The 22,626-nt window shown below is 45.3% G+C and overlaps 2 protein-coding genes across 4 annotated transcripts in view; one reads left to right on the top strand and one right to left on the bottom strand.

The window, feature by feature from the left end:
• Positions 1–8,459, top strand: part of TMEM39A (transmembrane protein 39A) — a 43,688-nt gene extending 35,229 nt beyond the window's left edge. The window contains exons 7-9 of one of the 3 annotated variants that reach the window (XM_066241316.1): positions 615–802; positions 3,375–3,495; positions 7,043–8,459. In XM_066241316.1, coding sequence (XP_066097413.1) covers positions 615–802; positions 3,375–3,495; positions 7,043–7,276 — 543 coding nt within the window. In that variant the 3' untranslated portion in view covers positions 7,277–8,459. The remainder of the gene's footprint in view (positions 1–614; positions 803–3,374; positions 3,496–7,042) is intronic. The other 2 variants (XM_066241317.1, XM_066241315.1) reach the window with 2 other exon arrangements.
• A 5,555-nt stretch (positions 8,460–14,014) lies between these two features.
• The window catches only part of ARHGAP31 (Rho GTPase activating protein 31), a 121,021-nt gene continuing 112,409 nt past the window's right edge, over positions 14,015–22,626 (bottom strand). The window contains exon 12 of the mRNA XM_066241313.1: positions 14,015–20,834. Coding sequence (XP_066097410.1) covers positions 18,411–20,834 — 2,424 coding nt within the window. The 3' untranslated portion in view covers positions 14,015–18,410. The remainder of the gene's footprint in view (positions 20,835–22,626) is intronic.

The raw sequence follows: 22,626 nt of genomic DNA, 5'->3' as shown, positions 1-22,626 counted from the left end.
TAGGTATTTCCGTATATGTGATGCACCCGTGGTGGTCCCCACCTTTTTTTTTTCTTTTTTATTTTTTCAGTTTTGTTTTGTTTTTTCAGTTTCCGGGAGAATGAAACTTGTACTTATAATAGAATCAGTATGTAGTAGCTTAAAAGAGGACCAAGGCTTCAATAGAATTACCTGCTGTGGTTGATCTTAACATGGTTATCATGAGTTTCCTTGATTTTAATCTAACTTTTATCTAAACTTCAATTTACTTCAGTAGAAAAGAAAAATGGCCTGGATGTCACTGGGCCAAAAATCTTTTGGGACATTTTAGTGCCCTTCCTTCATGATGAGAAGCACATCTGCAGCTGGAGTGGTCATTCAGAGAGCCCTCACTTCTTCTAGAAAGGAAGCACTTAAAATATAACTGCCTCTCCCTCCCAGCCCTAACTCGTGCAGTCAGAAAGTCAGGTGGAAGGATTTTGGAGGACCCTGCTCTTGAACTTTCTGCACGGACAGCAGGACAACCAGTGCATGTGTGACTCGGTGTGGCATTTGTCTGCAGGGCATATGTACGCGCAGCCATCGGCCTTGCTCACCGGTGCATAGATCATTCCTCTTTCTCTGGTCTCTTCCAGAGTACCCAGTACTATGACATGCGCTGGTCGTGTGAGCACCTCATCATGGTATGGATCAATGCCTTTGTCATGCTTACCACACAGCTGCTGCCGTCCAAATACTGTGATTTGCTGCATAAATCAGCTGCTCATCTGGGCAAGTGGCAGAAGCTGGAACATGGGTCCTACAGCAACGCTCCACAGCACATGTGAGTAGGCTGGAGGGTGGAGCGTGTGCCGCTTTTCTTCATGCTGCTGGTCATGTTTGTCTGCTTTGTCCGTCATTCTTGTTCTTGGCTTTGAACATTTAATTTTTAGTTTTTGTCTACATGGATACTTGTCATCACTCTAAACTGAACACAGGGGATAGTAACTCATCTCCACCACCATCCCCAGTTCCCCCTGAAATGCCTCCCACCTTCCAGCTGCCCGATCACTCTAGAGTGTCTAATTTGTTTCCCAAGCTGTAATCTTGGAATTTTCTTTCAGTCTTAATTTCTTGCCCAAATTCAGAGTCGTGATATATTTTTAATTCTCTTTAGAAGACCGAAAGATTCATCTTCACATCTTCATTGCCACAGCTAAATAGTTGCTAGTTCTCATTTCCTTCTAATAAATGCAAATTTGTTCTAGTAATTTTCCTGTGTTTTTAATTATTTTTTCTTTTCTTTCTAAACTTGCTAATGACTATTTCCCTTCTTCTCCCGTATTTAAATGAAAACTGTCCCTAATTGGATTCTCGGAGTATTTCTCTCCTTCAATCCACTTACCAGTCGTTTCTCTGCATGGCTCCTATGATCCACAAAGGCTAACAATGAGGACCCTTTGTTCTCTTACTGCTGAGCCTTCATCATGCCTTCCTCTCAGATCTGGACCATCTTCATCTTCCTCCCTTTTATAATTTGAACATATCACAATTTTCATCACCTAGAAATTTTTCCCTAATGAAGTGGGACAGATTGAGGTGACCTTCCCTTCCCCTCTCCCCCTCAGAGTCCTCCCTTCAATTATCTGCCTTGATGTCTGATACAGATTAGCGCAGGCCTTCAAGCCCAGGAACTGAAAGAGATTGGGCCAGGCTGAAAGAAACCCGACTGTGGGCAAAGGACAAATTTCAATAACAGTTGAAAGTACAGCCCACAGTACTAGTACTGTGCATCTTCAGGCTCCTGATGGCACATGGCCATGAGGTGTGTCCTCACCTTCATGCTGGTAAGTGCGAGCAAGGCTGACGCAACATTTTCTGAACTGGGCCAGATTCAGGGTGCTAGAATTTTTTTTAACATATATAAAATAATGTCCCAGTTCTTTCTTTAGGAATCTAACTTTTCCAAAGTCAAGAAGAGATAAATTAACTTCAATTTTTTTTTAAAAAAAAAGCTTAACTTGAAACTTCCCATCCTCACCCCAACTCCATTCCGTTGGTACTGGAAAGAATGAAGCTTCTTCCCTAACTTCTTTTTCCTAGAGAAACCTCTATAAAAATAAACCAAGAAAGCGGTAAAAAGTCTGTGTTTGTCCTTTATGTGTCTCTGTGTTCTTCCATATACCTTCTTGCATATGTGAAGCATTTAAAGTATATGATAAACTGATTTTTTTTTAAGTGAGAGAGAGACAAGGGAGAGAGATGAGAAGCATCAACTCATAGTTGTGGCACCTTAGTTGTTCATTGACTGCTTTCTCATTTGTGCCTTGACCAGGGGGCTCCAGCCAGCCAGTGGCCCCTTGCTCAAGCCAGCAACCTTTGGGCTCAAGCCAGCAACCATGGGTCATGTCTTTGAACTCACGTTCGAGCTGGTGACCCTGCACTCAAGCTGGTGAGCTCACATTCAAGCCGGCAACCTCAGGGCTTTGAACCGGGGTCCTTAGCGTCCCAGGCTGCCACTCTATCCACTGCGCCTGGTCAGGCTAATTTTCTTTTTTTGAGAAAGAGAGAGACACACACACAGACAGACAGGAAGGGAGAGAGATGAGAAACATCAACTCATAGTTGTGGCACCTTAGTTGTTCATTGATTGCTTTCTCATATGTGCCTTGACCCTGTGTGGGGGGGGCTCCAGCTAAGCCAGTGACCCCTTGCTCAAGCCAGCGACCTTAGGCTTTAAGCCAGCCACCATGAGATCATGTCTATGTTCCCATGTTGAAGCTGGCGAACCTTGTGCTCAAACTAGATGAGCCCACACTCAAACGGCATTCTTGGGGTTTCGAACCTAGGTTCTCGGCACTCCAGGCCAACGCTCTGTCTACTGCGCCACCGCTCTATCCACTGCACCACTGCCTGGTCAGGCATGCTTATTTTCAGTGTAGCCTTTCAGGTTGTAATTCTGCAGTAAATTTCACACCACCTTGACAACCTGATAATTTTTCCACTCTTTATAAACATTTACTTTCTCTTCTTCTTTGTTCCTGTCAACATTTATTTCCACCAATACAGTGCTCAGCTGGGATTGAGTTGACAGTGCACTTGCTTACACTTGATTTTCTGGCTCACAGATACCTTACCACGTTTTTGTTGCTGTTCATTCTCCTGAGCCTCTTGGTCCTTTGCCACTGATTTAACTGTATCACTTCGCAACCTCTCTCTATCATATAGCAATGAAGTTATAATAACAAACCCTTTTTAACTTCTTCCAGTTTGACTGTGGAAAACTGTATTTTTAGAATTCAGGCAGATGAGGCTTTGAATACTTAGTCCCATCCATGAAAGTATAGCTGGCCTTGCCAGACACTGCCTTCTCTGTAATTGACAATATGCTAACATTGCATTTCTTTCTCCCTTAGTTGGTCAGAAAATACAATATGGCCTCAAGGGGTGCTGGTGCGACACAGCAGATGCTTATATAGAGCCATGGGGCCTTACAACGTGGCAGTGCCTTCAGATGTTTCCCATGCCCGCTTTTATGCAAGTATCACTTATTTCTTTTCAAACATAGTCTTAGGGGTAAGTGTTAGGAGGCCATTATGTGCAAGCCCCTAGCACAGTGTGTAGCACATGCTGGGAATTAGTACATGGTAATTATTGCTTCTATAGTAATGGCCCCTGTCCTTTGGAAATATGTTCTGAAAGGCAGTTTGGAAGTCAAATATCATTATCCCAGTTTCAACAGCTTGGCTGTTTTCTCTGTTTATGTAGGAATTTGTTGAGTCTAGCAACACTGCTCAGTATGAGCAGACAATTATTTAAGACTTTTCCTTTCATCAATAATTTTTATTTGTAATAATTCGGCTAATGGTATCCTTATTATATTATATCTGTGTATCCTTAAGCAGTATTTAATAAAGAAATAGGGAGGTTTTTTGTATTTGTGATATGTGTCTTCTCCTTAAAATATCTTGACTTCCCCTTTAAAAGTCAGACAGATGCCATGAGCTGCAGCCTACTGGGTTAAATGGAAAAAAGGCTTAAAAGTTATAAAGGAACAAGCAGTAGACACCCACTAAACCCATCTTTCGTCCCATTTGAATTTACGCCTTCGGTTATGTTGTATTTGATCTTTCAGTTTTCCAGAAATTCTAGCTCTAGGGTCCAAAAGTATTCACTTAAAGAGAAAAGCCAAGTGATCAGTGAGAGTGGGGGAGAAGGTGCATGCTTAGTAAATAATGCCCGTTGTGCAGTGCAGTGCCCTTTAATGGAGATCATAGTCTAAAAAAGAATGGGAGGCCTTTTTTTTTTTTTTTTTAAATACTTACATTCTTTTGTCCCTTCCTCCCATGTTCCTTGTGAGGTTACATGGACTTCCAGTTCTGCACATGTTTGCTACTAAGGGCCTTTCAGTTAAATATTGTGAACTTGCATCAGGGCAGGATACTTGTAAATACTATGAAGGGCAGGGCAGAGTGGGAGTTAGAAGGAACATGGGTAAGGGGACAGACCCTTGAATGAGGCAATTACAAGCATCTCCTTTTAGACTCCTGTGGGATTGCCTTAAGATAGAGGAGTGGACTTAAGTCACAACTGCATAAGCATTTGGTTTCTATACAGAGTATTTAATTCAGCAAGCTGAATTCCAGAGGCTGTTAATTACTTCTGTTGGCCCTTGCTGTCCCTTTGAAACCTACAATAACCAGATGATTTATTAGAATTTTCTGCTTGAAAAATCAATATTTTCTTTGCTAGTACTGGACAGCTAAAGAATAGGGTGGAGTCCAGAGAAGAAGGATTAGGGAAGTTAATTTATTACTTATTGTTCATGACCAGACAGGTAAGTCTGTTCTCTCAAAGTGGTACTTGGGCTATTTGCATATGAATCACTTGGCTTACTCTTTAAAAACAGTGATAGGGGCCTGACCAGGCAGTGGCACAGTGATTACAGCATCAGCTTGGGATGCTGAGGACCCAGGTTCAAAACCCCGAAGTCACCAACTTGAGGGTGGTGTGATCATCCAGCTTGAGCATGGGCTCACCAGCTTGAGTGTGGGGTTGCCAACTTGAGCGTGGGATCATAGACATGACCCTGTGGTCGCTGGCTTGAGCCCAAAGGTCGCTGGTTTGAGCAAGGGGTCACTTGCTCTTTTGGACCCCACCCCACCCCCATCCCTGTCAAGGCACATATGAGAAAGCAATTAATGAACAACTAAGGTGCCACATTGATATGTTTGGAAATGATTCTTAGGCACGTTTAAGTTTGAGAACACTCGTTTTAAATGTGCCTGTGACCTATAGCTATTAGAATTTAAAGCCTATACTCGCCCTTTATTCATTCAGCTTCTAGCTTACTAGCACATTTATTATCATTAATACTTGCCACACAATCTGAAATTGACTGATTGCTTTTAGAATATTAATTCTGAACCAATTTTATACATGATGTTATTGGGTATCATGAGATGAAACCCAGGTTAAACATTTTCTTTCTTCAAAGGACCCTGAAAAGCTGGCTGCCTTTCAGGGCTGTCGTGATAATTTGGCTTTATTCTCAGATTTGAGCTTTAAGATCTAAATTAGTTTTTTCAGATGTGAATATATTACTATTACCACAATTTGCCACCTATGACCTCTATCTTTCTATTCATAAGACAGTTTTATTAGTAAACCAGGATTTAGTTTTCTTTTTTCTTTATTAGTAGTGAGAGAGAAACAGGGACAGACGGACAGGAATGGAGAGAGATGAGAAGCACCAGTTCTTCGTTGCAGCACTTTAGTTGTTCATTGATTGCTTTCTCATATGTTACTTGACTAGGGGGCTACAGCTTAGCCATTACCCTTTGCTCAAGCCAGCAATCTTGGGCTTCAAGCCAGCAGTCTTTGAGCTCAAGCAAGCAATCATGAGGTTATGTCTGTGATCCCGCACTCAAGCTGATGAGCCCTCGCTCAAGCCGGCAAACTCGGGCTTTCAAACCTGGGTCCTCTGCATCCCAGGCCCACACTCTATCCACTGTGCCACCGCCTGGTCAGGTCAGGATTTAGTCTCTTTTTTTTTTTTTTTTTGTGACACAGAGACAGGAGAGGGACAGACAGGAAGGGAGAGAGGTGAGAAGCATCAATTCTTTGTTGCGACAACTCAGTTGTTCATTGATTGCTTTCTCATATATACCTTGACTGGGGGGGGGGGGGGCTACAGCGGACCAAGTGACCCCTTGCTCAAGCCAGAGACCTTGTCATCAAGTTGGTGAGCCTTGCTCAAACCAGATGAGCCCACACTCAAGCTGGCGACCTCAGGGTTTCGAACCTGGATCTTCTGCATCCCAGTCTGATGCTCTATCCACTGTACCACCATCTGGTCAGGCAGGATTTAGTTTCTTAAAGTGAAGAATTTGGTTGGAATGAAAGCAGTGAGCCCTGTTTTTAGCCAAACACTATGACAGATTTTTCCTTTCTTCCTTGTTCTGTCTTTCTGCACTCCGCCTTTCAATATCCAGAAAAACAAAACACAATGTGACACTAGTAATACGTGATATGGAGGAATTGAGTCAGTGACCATGGTGGGTAAAAACAGTTTTAAAGAAAAATTAATAAATTATTGTATTGGTATTTCGACTTGTCTTAGACCAGCCCACAAACTCACATTGAATTTTAAATGGTTACGTCTTAAATAGTTAGATAAATACCTACATAATATCCTCAGTTTTTGACTCTTGACTTGCAAAGGCTAAAATACTTCCCGTTTGGTTCTTTAGCTCCTTTCTTAGATAAATATACTTTGGTTATCTCAAATAAAATATATATCTACAATATAATCTTTATAGGCAGATTTATACCCAAATCTTTCTTTTGGGTATAATCCCTTTTTGTATTCAGGGGCATTGAAATAAAATTTATTAGTTTTTGAGCAAAAAGGAAAAGGTTTGGGTCTCTACCGCAGGAAATAACCTGGTTGATTCTAAGTAAGCAGATGTTTGTTATTGCAAAGAAACCTGTAAACATGGGATTATTTTAGAAAAAGAACGTGAGAATAACTCTAGTCTCTACTTCTTTATGAAATAACGTTCACTTTTTACTTTCCTTACAGTTCCTGTTTCACCGCCCATTAAGGCTGTTAAATCTGCTTATCTTCATTGAGGGCAGCGTCGTCGTCTACCAGCTCTACTCCTTGCTGCGGTCGGAGAAGTGGAACCACACACTTTCCATGGCGCTCATCCTCTTCTGCAACTACTACGTTTTATTTAAGCTCCTCCGGGACAGAATAGTATTAGGCAGGGCGTATTCCTACCCACTCAACAGTTACGAACTCAAGGCAAACTAAGCTGCCTCTCAACAGTGAGGGAGAACTCAGATAAAAATATTTTCATAAGTCTATTTTTTTTCTTGCAATTTTTATAAATATTTAAGATATTTTATATTTTGTATACTATTATGTTTTGAAGGTGGGAAGGGTAAGGGATATTAAATGTATCCATAAACAAGGTGATGTGATCTTTCATGTGTTAGTCCACTCGAATAGTACACAGATGAGAGGTGTGCCTCTCCAGTAAAGAGATCCATGTCAGTGTGGCTCCAGGATAACTCCTCGTTTATGAACGCACCTCATGCCTCACCTGACACAGTGCCCTGGGTGTGTCTAGTTGCCTTCAGTCCTCAGTTGGCCCTGTATCGCTATAGAAAGGAAGATGAGTGGAGTTCCTGCCAGCACCCATTCCGTCCTCAGCTGGCTGATAGAATCGGAATGCCTGGGCGAGAGTGGGTTAGCCGCAGTCCTGAGTGGGCTTCTCTTTGCTGCCTACGAGGGGAAAGCTTTTCTGAGAGAGAAATGCACTGATCTCTTCTGCCCTCTACATTTAGACATACTTTTGAATTAGCTACTATCCTGAGACTCAGGATATTGCTGTCATTTTTCCTGTTCTTTCTTTTCTTTTTCCTCTAAAGATTCTCTTCATTTTTAGCTGTTTAAAATAATACTTTTTAGGACGGAGTCTTTAGAGTGTCCACACTGAGGAAGGAGGTGGTGTGTGGCCGGGTCAGTGGGAGGAGATGAGTGCACGGGCTGTGGGCTGCGGCGTGGGCGGGTGGAAGAGGCTGGGCGAGTGGCCACGTCCCTCTAAACAGTCGTGGACGTGGTTGGTGGCAACCCCCGCCCCCGGCACACACACAGGCCCGACTTGGAGTCATGAGTGGAAGGAAATTATAAGAAGTTACCTTTGTCCTCCGATAACTTGATCTGTGTCCAAAATGTGTTGTTTTTAATTTTATACTCCAGAACCTTTGTGTTTGTGAGCATTAAGCCTTTTCAGTCCATGTTCTTGAGAAGTGTTAAAGTTAGTTGATGTCACTTGTCACCTGAACTTCTGAGGCCTGGTCTTGAGAGCCTGAGTATATTATGTATTTCTCTGTTGTCTTTTTTATACTGTGAAGCTGGTGAAACACAGTATGATTTATGAAGTAAAAAGATCGATCACGTAATTTATAAACTGGCTCTGAAAGCAATTCTTACAGAAGAATTCCTAGTAGGTTTATAGCAAAGCCAGCGTTATGAGGAGAAGGTATGTATACAGCTACCCAAGGTGACCGCTATGTTTCAATGATCACTTTTTGCCTTAAATTTAGTATTTTGATGTGCATACTTTTAAAAAAAGTTAATTTGGGCCCTGGCCGGTTGGCTCAGTGGTAGAGCGTCGGCCTGGTGTGCGGGGGACCCGGGTTCGATTCCCGGCCAGGGCACATAGAAGCGCCCATTTGCTTCTCCACCCCCCCCTCCTTCCTCTCTGTCTCTCTCTTCCTCCTGCAGCCAAGGCTCCATTGGAGCAAAGATGGCCCGGGTGCTGGGGATGGCTCCTTGGCCTCTGCCCCAGGCGCTAGAGTGGCTCTGGTCGCGGCAGAACGACGCCCCGGAGGGGCAGAGCATTGCCTCCTGGTGGGCAGAGCGTCGCCCCTGGTGGGCGTGCCGGGTGGATCCCGGTCGGGCGCATGCGGGAGTCTGTCTGTCTCTCCCCGTTTCCAGCTTCAGAAAAATACAAAAAAAAGAAAAGTTAATTTGGCCTTCAGTCTGTCTATTCAGTCATTCAAAACAATCTGTATTGACCACCAGGCACTATATTAGGCACTGGGGATCTACCAGTGAATACGAACTGCAAAGACCTGCCCTCATACTTTACAGGGGGGGAGGGGTGGGAATATAAACAGCTCTGTAATATAACATCTGGTAGTAGTGGTAGGTATGGTAAAGAGAAAACAAATCAGGGCAGGGAAATAAGTGTGAGGAATGGTGTTGCTGGAAGGCATCTTTGAGGAGATGGTTTTTGAGCAAAGATCAGATGAAACAGTTCTGAGCCACATAAATAGCTTTGGGGAGAAGTCCATGTTACAGTACCAGCAAAAGCAGTGCCCCGAGGTGGGAACAATTTTAGTATATTTGGAAAATAGTAAGATAACCAGTATATTAGTTTTTTGTAAAGTGATTTAGCCTAAACATGGTGGTTCTTAGGATGGTAAAGGGTAGGAAAGCTGCCATCTTTATAATTTTTCCTTAGGATGTTGAAGATATGTTTCTTTGAATTAGCAAACATTTTGATGAGATTTTTAAAAATTTATCTTTTTAATGAGAGAAACAGGGACAGGCAAGAAGGGAGAGAGATGAGAAGCATCAATTCTTTTTTGTGGTACCTTAGTTGTTCATTGATTGTTTTCTCATATGTGCCTGACTGGGGAGCTCCGGCAGAGCCAGTGACCCCTTGCTCAAGCCAGCGACCCTGGGCTTCAAGCCTGCAACCATGAGGTCGTGTCTATGACCCTGCATTCAAGCTGGTAAGCCCACACTTAAGCCAGCTCCCTTGGGGTTTCAAACCAGGGTCCTTTGTGTCCCAGTCTGACATTCTTTCCACTGTGCCACTGCCTGGTCAGACTTTGATAAGATTTCTTGACAGCTGAAAACAATATTGGTGGTCTGGGCTCAAAAGATGTCTCATCAGGATGGCCCCAAGTTGGCTCTTTTATTGAAAAGTGGTCCAGATAACTAAGTAGAGATAATCAACTAGTTTTATGAGCTGACATGATTCCCCCTTCTAGTTTGGCCTGTCTTGACCATACCCTAAAGGAGTAGCACAGGATAACCAGATACCAGGTTGTCTAAACAAAAGAGAATATAAGAAAAATTTTGGCTGATGGAATTGTAAAGTGTTCCCCTTTCCTTCCAGATATGACAGCAGCAGGGAGATAAAACCCTTACGTTCACCATGTTCCTGCTCATTTCAGCTGTTCTCTGTAGGTGCCACATTCAGATGGGAAGGGAGAAAATTAGTTACCTGTGTAATTAGTTATGGATCATGTGAAAGAAAGGACACACCATCTTTGCTTAGTGATAGTAGGAGATACCCATTCAAGAACAATTTTTTGCAATTGTTTTTATGTTAGGAAATTAAATGGTCTGCGGGAAAAGATAGTATAGCAAAAGATCAATTGGGTGAACTGGGGGTACTGGAAAAGGAAAGGTTCTTGACCAGTTGTCTGGGTGGCTGAAGGTGGGTAAATGTGTCAGAGAGGAGGGTAAGTCACACGCATTAGCCTGAGGGGTATGTTCCTCAGTATTCTATGTACTCTGGTTCCGTGTTGTATTCCCTAAGCTTTCCCTCCTACCCATCAATCACCACCACCTCACCCCCCATTTCTATTTATGGAGTAATGATGTGCCAGACACTGTGGGTGCCAGAGATAGTGATGTTCAGAGTTCATTAACCAATAGAAGGCAGGCAAGTCAATACTTGTGACACAACGGTGTTCAGATACAGAGGTGAGGCAGGAAAGGGAGTGATCAACTGCTTGGAAGCTTCTTTGCAGCGGTAATACAAGATGCATTTTGAAGGAGGACTAAATGTTTGCCACATGGACAAAAGAGGTGGGGATTCATGCAGTGGGAACAAGATATAAAAAAAGTCGAGGCATGGTTTTGCACTACATTTTTTTTCTTCGTTTTTAGAGAGGCTGGGGGAGAGAGACAAGAACACTGAGCTGCGCCTGTGTGTGCCCTGACCGGGGAATCAAACCAGCAACCTCCACGCTCCAGGACAAGCTCCCATCAACCAAGTTATCTGGCTAGGGCTCAATCTTTACTGATTTTTTTTTTTTAAGAGAGAGGAAAGGAGAAAGGGGAGGGGGAAGGGAAGCATTTGTTCCACTCAGTCATTAATTCTTTGGTTGCTTCCCATGTGTGCCTTGACGGGATCGAACCCGCAACCTTGTTTTGGGATGATGTTCTTAACCGACTGAACTAACCAGCCACGGCTGCACTAGGTTTTTAAATAACTAGTTCAGTAATGGTGGGGAACTAGGTGAGGAATAGATTACAGGGGAACTTGAATTCCCCATAAAGGGGCTTGAATTTTCACTGTCTTATCAGTCACAGGTTCTCAAAGGGGCGATGCTTGGATACTAAATCAGAACTACTGAGTCAAAATCTTGAGGGTAAATCCCAATAATACATATCTGTCATAAGTAATTCTTAAGCAGACAGGTTAAGAATAAGTTCCCAGAACTTTTGTGGACAGAAGACAGCTAATGAAAGATTTTAAGCCGAGGAATTGTGACCCAAACGATTCTCAAGTCAAGGGTTCTCAGAGAGTAATCTGGACCACAGAATTAGCATCATTGAACCAGGATCTTGTTTAAAATGGAAAATTTCGAGCCCTACCCCAAACATACTGAGTCAGAAAACTCTGAGTGGAGCCCATAAGTTTGTTTTAACACTGTCTCCGAGTGGTTTTGAAGAGAACCACTATCCTGTTAGACAACTCTGGCAACAATAGGTAGGATAAGTTGGGAAGTGGGAGGATCTCAGTGAGACTTAGCCAGCTATTTAAAAAGTCCGCAGGAGAAAATAGAAGGTGGGGTGTCACCACCGTGTGAATAGGTAATGTAGGGAAAGTATATGGAATGAAGAGAAGGGCAGAATTCTAGTGAATCTAGAGGAAGGGGAAGCTTTCAGCAGAACAAGACGAAGAAAATGGAAGTCCAAGAGGTGAATGAGCGGTCCAAAAGAAGGAATGATCACCTGTATCAAATACAGAGTTGGCTGCTGGATTTGGTTATTACATCATGGGTGACTTTAGCAGAAGAAATTTTAACGGAGCAATGGGAGTGGAGATCCCACTACAGTTGGTCCAGAATAGAGAACTGGAATGAAGAAGTAATGAATTGGAATGAATAGTTCTGGGAGCCGTTGGGAAAAGGAATAGCACTTCCTCTGAGCTAGAAGGGAAGTTAAATACATATGGATAAGGGCGAGTCGTGATAGGAGGAGGACAAAACTCTGATAGTGTGTATGAACTTATGTGAAGTAAAAAGCAATGATCAATTTGGGGGTTTGGGGTGTCCATGTAGAAGGGAATTGGAATAGTGGAAATAGCCTTTGTAAGTTTTGGGAATGAGGTTACTGCTGAGGTGGTAAACCATGAATTTCCAAAAGCTTTCCTACCATCGTCTTATGATCTCTGGTCAGACTCAAAAGACAGAGTAAAAAATGGGTGATACGGGTCCTGGTTCTAGTTTGGAGGCATGCCAAGCAGGTGTGGCTAAAGGACTAGTGTTCGGTGGATTTAATGGTGCTGGTGAGAATAGCTGAGGTGCCTTGGGATCTGAAGAGGCTGGGGAAGAAAGTCTGGTGGGGATGTTGTCTGTCAGAAAGAGTAGGGGTGGACCAGGCATTAGTAATCCAGAGCAAGTAGAAGGGAAGAAAGAGCAGGGATAATAGAAGTTCTGAGAATGGAATGTGAGTATAGGACCACAGAGTTCTGGGTTGTGAAACAGTCTGATGTGTAACCATGGAAGAAATGCCCCAAACTGAAAAATAAAAGCTGTTAGCAATTGTGGCAAAGCTGTCAGTGGGTTGTCCTCAGGAAGACTGAGGTCATCCAGGATGACGGTGGGACAGGAGGGAGAGAGGAAGCAGGGAGCCTGGTGCCAAACACTTGGAAATTGGAACACTGACTGCATCATGGCCACAAAGAATGGTAAAAATTAAGATAGCTGGATGCCATACATTTCGGTAAAAAGATTGTGTGAGATGGAAAGACACAATGGTGCTGAAGAGGGAAACTGGAGAAACATCTCAGCTCTTTGTAGTCTGTATAACCTGTGAAAATGTACAGCCTTTAGTTCAGGGAAATAAATGTTCTCAAGGGAGTGTCAAGTTTTACTGAAATCCAGGAAGTGGAGGCGACATTCAGTGAGGAGACTGTAAGGAGAGAAGTTCTAACTGGGGGAGATTAGGAGAGAGGGCAACTGGGAGGCCAGCTGGGGAGGGGGGAGGGGCACCTAGGAGAGAGAAACAGAGAAGGGGTCTGGGGGTACCGAGGAGGAAAAGGCATTTAGGGCAATAGGGAAGGCTGCCAGGGGCAGGCCTGGGAAGTGTGAAGTTCTCGAAAGAGTATTGTTACCAAATGCTAGTGTTTTTATCCCCTTGGCTATGAGATGTTCACTGCAAATATCACCAGCTTGTGAGCTTTGGTTGCCTGTTTTCCTAAGGGTCTTATTTCCAAATATTGAGCGCCCCCTCCCATCTTTTGTGATAATATTTGCCAAGATAACAAACTTCTGGGTTGTTTTTTTTTTTGAATCTCCAGAACATCATTAAAAGTCACTCAGATGAAAGAACAGTCCCCTTGATTGAGTCACGTAATAGAAACATTGAGTTCACTGCTGTGTAGGTGGACCCAAACTTCCAAACTCCTTACACTGTGGGGTTTTAAGAAGCAATCGCTCTTGTTCTCATTTTTCGTTACAATATCCTTTGACTTGTACTAAGTATCTTGGGTGACATGTGTGATTGCAACTGTGAGAGTGAAGTTGCAAATGTTTGACAATTATTGAGGTAAAATAAAAACAAGAAAAATTTACTAAAGCAAATTATCAGACTTCACCTGTGAAATCTTGAAGTAATAATAATTAAAAAAGACATCAAACTAGAACAATGAGCCTGATGTACATAATACACATTTCCTATTATTGATTTTGATGACCCAATGTTTCCCTCTACTTCACAGTGCCATCATAAGCATTACATTTTATTTCATTTATTAGAGTACATTTTTTAAAAGCATAACAATCTGTTTTAATTACACTTAAATGTCTCTAAGGATAGGTTTAATATTTATACTTTTTTAATAGAAAAAATTTTTGATTATATCTTTGGAAACATATTCATCAAGCTCAACAGCTGAAATCATGTGGCTTTCTAATAGACTCCTTTGAAAAAGTGCGTTACCTTGCAGAATTATAAGCCAGGAAGTACTATGGCATTAAGTTATTGCAAAGCGTTGATTCATCCAGTAAAACGCAGGGCTGGTACTTCATGGTTTTCTTACATTTAGTTACATCCTCCTTCATCCTCCTAGAGAAGAGATCCCTGCATTACTCATTACCCTCAGGGCTACCGAATCATCTACTGTGCGCTAATCAACCTTTGGTGTTCCCCAGTTTAGACTGAAACTGATCTTAGGTAATTACCCTTCTACCGGCTCTCATTCTTCCTGCTTAGAAAGGTGCTCACTCCCTCTTCTGGCCTGACTTTGCTAGAAAGGGTGTTGACAAAGGACACATTCTTTGTTATTCCACATTTTGAGCTGACCTTCCCACTGGAAGTGCCTAAAACCAAGCTATTGCCAACACTTAATCCTAAAATTCATACTGTCATCAGACAGGACAGGCTGTGGTAAAATCTAGCTCTAATCAATCCTGGTGAGACTTGGACCTACCCTAAACCTCTCCCATTCCAATCCCAGATAAATGAATCTTTTGTTTCCCAGGAGCTCTTTATGTAGGAACGCAAGGCCTGTGTAGACAAATGACTGTCACACCCAATTTTAGCCAAATGTGATCATCATGTGCTAAACATTAAACATGAAGCTGGACCTAGAACTTCATGATCGACAGGAGATAACCCATTTTATGATGGTGGAAGTCTCTAAAATCACTCTCCAGGAGTACGCAACACTGGTATTACCTTGCACATTTACAGAGTTCCAACGGGACTTCACAACCAAACCAGTTAAGACGATGCAAAACCTCAGGACTGTTTATTCTTAACTATGACTCTAATTTTTTTAATGATCAAAGCGAAAATCTTAGCGCCTGAGTGTCTCCCTAGTACTTTTATTGGATTTGCAATTGTGTGTAGTTTGATTAAGTCAGTAGGTGACTTGAACACTATTAACAATCCTATTAGAAGATGCTAGTTGCTACATCCCCCCCATTCTCCTTTCATTTGGTAACTTAATGGTTTTAAATCTTGCTCCTGATTGTTTGTATGCTGTTTCATTGGCTACTATCCCTCTCCTCTTTTTCATTAGATTCTTCAAGGATTTAAGAGTTGTAAAGTACCCAGCACAGTATTATTAAGCTCTTGATAAATATTGTATGTTGAGAAATTTTGACATAATCAGTGTTTTGAATTTTAGGCTAACAGTGTCTTAATGGGGTTTTTGGTCAGTTCTTTTCATGTTCCATGTGAAGCAGAGAATAAAAATCCAATTCCTTCTATCTAGTCCATTTGAGAAAGAAAAAAAAAAAAGGCTGGCCTAGGAAGGCCATTTTGCCAATAAATATAGAATATTATCTTCTTAAGCAACCATTAACCCTGACAGAAAAACTTCAAATTCGACATTTAAAATCAGCTACCCCCCTTTTGAGGACTGATGATGGACTTGCAGCAGCCCTTTGGGGATGTGAGTCTGCAGCCCTTTCTGGGCACTGTGTGTGTAGATCCTCCTAACAACAGCAGCACCTGTTCCGCCCCGCCCCGCCCCTGGATGAGATCTGATTCCCAACCAGCCATTCCGAAGGGGTTCCTTTCTGAGTCCCAAGGTGTGACCAGACATGTAATCTCAGGGCATTTTGAGGAACAATGTCAGGGGTAATATATAATAAGCATTTTTGCACTGGAATGGAATTTCCTCCACTCCAGGCTAGCCCCAGCCCACAGGAAGTTTAGGACTATGTTTGTGACAGTTGGGCGAGGGTCAAAGAAGAAGTCCCCACTTCAGCCGTGGGACACCGACTGAGAAGTGAGTCCACTTCCAAGGCCTTCTGTGTTGACTGGTTAGGAAAGCTCCGAGCGGGAAATAGCTCCAGACAGTTGTCATCGTCTCATGATGACACCCACATACTCACCACACTCCCGGAGATGATGCTACAAATGAAAGATGTCGGTCTAAGGAACATGGCAGCCATTTAATAAATCAACCTGGGTGCCTCAGATTGAACTCTCTTGTTAATATGTGAATAGTGGCTTCTCAGCCTATGCCAAATAAAATATATATCCTCTAAACATTACAAACAAAAGTTTAAAATAATCACAAAATAGTTTCAAAATTCATTCCTCGGCTCAGAGTTCGGATGGTGAAGCAAAGTGCAGTTCCTTTTCCTCTATCACATTCTAACTGGGACATGGTCTTTATCAAAGCGCAGACACCACAGTGCACTGAGATTGATATAAAGCCTATCTGCCCACATTTTCTGATAAGGCAGGAATGTGTACTTTTCAAGTCTTCTGAACATGGCCTTTCTCATCCGTCACCACTATATTTCTTCACCTTGCTTCCCGGGGTGGGGGTGGGGAAGCGGGGATGCTATAACCTAGGATTTTTCTTAGGGGTTAACATCTCATTGGCTGTGGCCCAATGTCCTGCTCACTTAATCAGAATGCAAAGACACTGACCAGAGGCTTATTGACTGCTCCCCCTGCTCACTCATCTCAGGGCCTCTGAAAACAGAATTCATCAGCTGGCCTGCCCCTGCTATACACACTCACCCCTGCTGTAGACACTGGCTTAAAAGGTATAGGACAAAATTTCTAAACTGTTTGTAGGGCTTATCAGGGAAGAAGAGAAAGAGGAATATGTAACTGTAGCAGGGCACCAGATACCAATTCCTCACTGGAGGGGGTAACTAGTTCATCTCCTACCCAGCCCAGCACCAGCCTTGCTTGGAAGGCCTGCCCAGAGGTAGTGCTGACTCTTAGCGAAATTTCTGCAATGACTGAGCTTCTGGACAGAGAGTTAAGCCAGACTTGAACCTGAGAAGAGGTACAAAGGGCTAAAAATAGCTCTATTTTTCTTTGTTTCTCAAACAAGACAGTTGTCTTAGAAGGTCTGAAAGTGTTGATACCCTGATGGGTTTTGCCTTGAGATGGAGTTCTGTGAAGCCCTTTTTGGGGGAGCACCAAAAATCTTCCAGCAGGTTATATTAGTTCTTCTTCCTCTCTCCAGCCGAAAAGGAAAGAGCCATTTGAAGTTCTAAATAACTGACATAAAATCGTATTGTTTTATTGCCTCTGCTTTTATATGGATAGGAGAAGGGCAAGTTTGAGTGCCTGGGGTCGGTGGTGGCTGAGGGGGACTGTGGAAGGGTGCCTCAGATCTGTTCTTGAGCAGTGCAGGGAGAGGGAGAAAGGACGGCATCTGCTACCAAAACGAAATACATTTTCCGAAGGGCAGCTGTCATCAAGTGGCAGGGGTGGCCACCGGCTGGGGCTCTTCCCCACCCCTCCTCGGGCTCTGCCTTATCTCCTCCTACACTCCTGCCCCAGCCCAGTGTGAAGGAGAGCAAGCTGAGCTCGAGGTGTCTTGTGCTAATGCCCCACCAGTTTAAACACGTTCAGTTTGGAGTGTAGTTCTGTCTATGGGCAAGATTTTCCTCTATATGACATCCTGTTTGTGGACTGCGATACTGGAATGAAAGCAGATCGCTTCACTATTGCACGCCTAAAAGAAGATCCTACACATTTCACTGGGGTAACCCTCACTTCAGCCCCCACCTGGCCCACCTATTGGATTCCTAAGTCAGAGATCAAAAAATAGTGGCAGTTGGAATCCCAAATTAATAAAAGCCAGAGCCAGGAAGTCTTCTTAGATTGTGCTAGTCTCTGAGTTTGCTCTTGAGTATGGGTTCTGATTTTCTATGCTGGTGTCTGGTGCCATCTCGGGCAGGTCTGCAGGGATCCCAGGGAAAAGGCCAGAGGAAATCCACCCACTGGGAGATCTAAGGGTACGCTAGTTTGCTTTTCCAAATCTGCTTCTATCCTGGATAGTGCACTTTTACACATGCTTCAAAGAGCTTTAAAGAGCATGAGGAGGAGGCCCTCAAACCTCAGTTGCAACATTTTTCAACACAAACAAGGGATCTCTCTTTCAAAAGTTCTTATCACAACCAGCTTGCTGCAGTCCAGATAATAGCCATGGGGGAGTAGTAATGCAACTCACAGCCCAGGATCTCACTGCAGGCAGGCATGTCATCTTCTTCCTCATTAATAAATGACCACCCTGCTGGAGGAAGACAAGCGGCCAGAAATAAGCCCGCACTTGGCTAACCTGCGTCTGCACTACGGGGAAGTTGGCCCCGAAACCAGTTCCAGAGGAATCGTGGCATTTTCTCAGCCACCAGCAGATGCACTGACATCACTCTATCTGCCTCGCACTTCTTCCATCCAGAATCACTGATCTCCGCTGGGGCTGGTAAAAGCAGCTGGTGGAGGTCTCCAGTCTCTGGCCATTCTTAGGAATGGTCATTTTATTCCTCAGTGTAACCCCTTCTGGTGTGACCCACGTGTTTTCTGCCAACTCCCCACAAAGAAGGCCAGGGGACACTGTCTGGGTGGGACTTCGGATAGGGGACAGCAGGACCTTGGAATCTGTCACTGTGGAAGAAGGAGGTGGATGGTCCATGATGGGGAAAGGAGGGCTGAATAAGATTAGGCTCTGAGGTCTTCCTGGCCTCGACCTGTGGAAAGGCTTAGAACCCCCTGAGGGTCGCTCTATTTTTGAAGAAAGAAGGTTGTCCCCAGAAGGTTCTGTCTCTGATGTGCGTTTCCGGCACTGCACGCCTGCATCCTGGGTGGGCAGCGGGCTGGCCAAACCTGGTTCTGGAGAACGGGCGGGTCCCTCACACGGACGGGACGCAGAGGCATCCGCCGGCGGAGCCTCCGCGCCTCCTGCATCCTGCTTTGGCTTCTCTTCCTTTGGACTTTCCGCGGAGGAGAGAGGATCGTCTTCGGCAGGTTTCCAGGAGGTGTCTCCGGCCGAGCCGGGTCCCTCCTGGCTCCTCTCCGGAGGCGGGGCGCCGCCCTCCCCGGGGCTCTGCGAGGGCAGCGGCCGTGGGATCTGCGTGTACTGAATCTTGGGGGGGATGACGGGGACGGCCCTGGCCTGGCACATTTTGACCATGAAGGAGGTTCTCACAGCCGACACGCTGACGGGAGCGGAGTTACGGCGGCCCGTCAGGGCGTGAGCTACAGCCTCCAGGTCCGGAGGGTCCTGGGGGGAACCGCTCCAGGGGTCCCCTTGGCAGTGAGACGAGGTTACCCGTGTGCCCTCTGAATCCTCCGGCTCCGAGCGCCGCGTTCCGGGTGAGCCAAACGAGGCCGCGCTCTCAAACCGGAAGAGGTCAGTGGTGGGAATGGCGGAGTCCAGGTTGAGGGAAGACGGCCTGTTTCTCCCTTTCGGGGGCCCGCACTCGGCGCTCCTCCGCTGCAACGCCGGGGGGTGCTCTCCGGGCGCCGTGCCGCCCTGCAGGCCGGGCGAGCTCTCGTTGCCGCTCTCCGCTCTGGGAACACTATCTTGCTCAATCCGAGGGTCACAGTGTCCCAGGCGTGTCCCCAGTTCCTCTCCCTCTGCTAGGCCGACAGGGCCGGTTTCTGCCGGTTTGGGCTGCAAACCACCTGGTCCCTTCTGGCTGGGAAGAGCCTCCGTCCCTTTCGGGCCAGACGACTCGCTAAAGGGTCTCAGGGCTTTCTCACCCCATCCAGTGATGTCTCTCCTGGGTGCCGGGGGCTGCAGGGCATCGGAAGTCCGCTCTGCCTCCAGATTAGCGCAGCTGCTGGAGGCGGGGCCCTTGAGCGTCCACTGGCTCTCCGCCGTGGTTCTGCTGTCCAGGGAATGGCTCTGACGAAGGCTAGGCCTGTGGCAAAGCCTCTTCTCCAGCTGGTGCCCCTGAGGGCCCTGTGCCTGGGCCTCTTGCACACTTTTCAGGGTAGGGGAATGAAGGGGACTGGTCACCCACTGGGGCTCCTCCCACGGCTCCACCATCTCCAGGCCATGCTGGGCAATGTCTGTCACAGCGTCGTCTTCGTCACAGTCTGAGGGCTCCTGTACTGAATGGGCCACCTCCTCCTCTCCCTGTGGGGGGACCTCAACCGCCCTAGTCGGGCTTGGCAAACCAGGGCCTCTTCCATCAGGAGCAGCATTCTTTGACTTCTGTGTCTCACTTTGTCCCAGAGAGGCCTTGTCTCCCTGACAAAGACTGGGGGTCCCTGGACTGCCTTTGGACGTCAGCTGGTCCACACCTGGATTTGTCCTCAATTTCTTTGATGAGTCTTCCCTCTCAGGACCATCCCTCGGTATCTGGCCTTCGGGCGCCTCCTCCAGAGGAGTTGGAGGGGGTGGAGCAGGCAGACTCAGAGGAGACAGGTTTCCTGGGTCTCCCACCTCCACCCTTGCTTGTGGAGAAGCCGTCTCAAATGGAAGAATTTCCAGAGGAGCCAGGCTGGTGGGGTCTGGGCGCTGGCCTTTTTCAGTCTCAGATCTACGGAGGCTGCTGGTTGCCTCCACCTTTTCTCTGTTGGCTGCTGTGGGAGCCCCCTGTGGGCTCTGTGTGGCTGAATCCTCCAGCGGGGCGGAGACTGGAGCTGGGGTAGAGACACAAGGCAAATTGCCAGCAGGCTCTGGGGGAGCAGAAGGCCTTGGACCTGACTCGAGAATGGGCTGAGTCTGGCTCGTCTTTAGAGCAGGCGGTGGCAGCGAGGACAGCTCCTCCTCAGATTCAATGATTTTCAACTCCTGTTGAATCTCAGGCCATATCAAGGTGCTGGCCAGATCATCTTCATCCTGAAAAACATCAAGAAACTGATTATTTTAGACCCAAGGACTCTCAGAGCTGTCACCCTCACCGTCTGCCAGGAGAGCGAAGGGACTGGAGCAGGGCCAGGCTATGCCGCCTCGGCGAATAAGGAATACAGCTGTAACAGTAACTGGGTGTTTATTCAGTGCTTGCCACGGGCCACAACATACCGGGGGCCCGTATCTGCGGTTCCGCATCTACAAGTTCAACCAACCCCAGATCGGAAACACTGGGGTGGGGGGAGGAATGTTATTTGCTGCTGACACGTATTATGTAGTTATGCCTTTATATCTGTACTGAACACATACAGACTTTTTTCTTGTCATTATTTCCTAAACAATATAGTATAACAACTACATAGTATTTGCATTGTATTAGGTATTGTGAGTGATATAGCGATGATCTGAAGTCATGGGGGGTGTGTACAGGTTCTATGCAAGTGCTACACCATTCTGTATGAGGGAACTGAGAATGCTGGATTTGGGTATCCAGCGAGGTCTTGGAACTAATCCCGCTGAGGATACCAAGGGTCAACTGTACTTTTTTTTTTTTTTTTTTTTTGACAGAGATAGAGTCAGAGAGAGGGACAGATAGGGATGGACAGACAGGAAGGGAAAGAGATGAGAAGCATCAATTCTTCATTGTGGCATCTTAGTTTTTCATTGATTGCTTTCTTATATGTGCCTTGACGGGGGGGGGGGAGGCTACAGCAGACTGAGTGACCCCTTGCTCAAGCCAGCAACCTTGGGGCTCAAGCCAGCAACCATGGGGTCATGTTTGTGATCCTGCGCTCAATCTGGCGACCTCAGGATTTCAAACCTGGGTCCTTTGCGCCCCAGGCCGAAGCTCTATCCACTGCGCCCGCCAGTGCTTCATGGACAGCTTATTCCTTCTGCCTGGAAGTCTTTCTCTTTCTATTCCCCCCATCCCCGCCCAGACCCCTTTCTTCTAAGTTCTCTTTTCTTTAATCAATTAATTAATTTTTATTTAGACAATTAATTTTAACAGGGTGACATTGGGCAACTAGAGCACATAGGTTTGAGAAAACATCTCCACATCATTTGGACAGTCGATTACGTTGTATACCCATAAGTTCTCAGATCAAGTATCTATGCTTCCGAGAAGCCTTCCCTGAGCCTTGTGACCTTCCTCCTCTCTCTGACTGGGTTGGGTCCACCTGTTACACGTTAGCACAAAACTTCATACTTCCATATCACCCTAGAAATTACTTCTTCAGTGACTTTTCAACCACTAAGCTGCCAGCTCCAGGAAGGCAGAGACATTGACCATCTTGCACACTGCAGTGATCCCAGTGCTCAGCTGAGTGCCTGGCACAAAGTCCGTGTCGTGTATGTGATTTTAAATGAATGAATGCACTGGTGGCTTCACTTGTCCCCTTGAGCCCATCCTGGTTCTCCTTCCAGTGCCAACTTTATCTGTTTCTTAAAGCAATGCCATTCCTTTTGATCCTTCCCAGAATTTAATCACTTGAGATACGAATTTAATTTGTTCTGTAACCAAGCTCATAAGTCAGTCAACTCGTATATCAAACTGCCGATACTGGACCTGTGCGCCAACGCGCCAACTAGTGCCAGCTTCCCGTATCATGACTCGTATCTCGGAATTCTGCTCGTATCTCAGAATTTCGCTTGGACCTCGAACAAAAATATGGACCGAGTTGCAGCTCGTATCTTAAAAATTCATAAGTTGGTCTGTTCATATCTCAAGGTACCACTGAATAATCTCTGTGTCCTTCTCCTTCTGCAAATGCAAACATCT

The sequence above is a fragment of the Saccopteryx bilineata genome, chromosome 8, assembly GCF_036850765.1.
Source record: "Saccopteryx bilineata isolate mSacBil1 chromosome 8, mSacBil1_pri_phased_curated, whole genome shotgun sequence".
Taxonomy (NCBI): domain Eukaryota; kingdom Metazoa; phylum Chordata; class Mammalia; order Chiroptera; family Emballonuridae; genus Saccopteryx; species Saccopteryx bilineata.
Note: the sequence above shows the minus strand (reverse complement) of the source record. Positions and strands in the feature narration are given on the sequence as shown.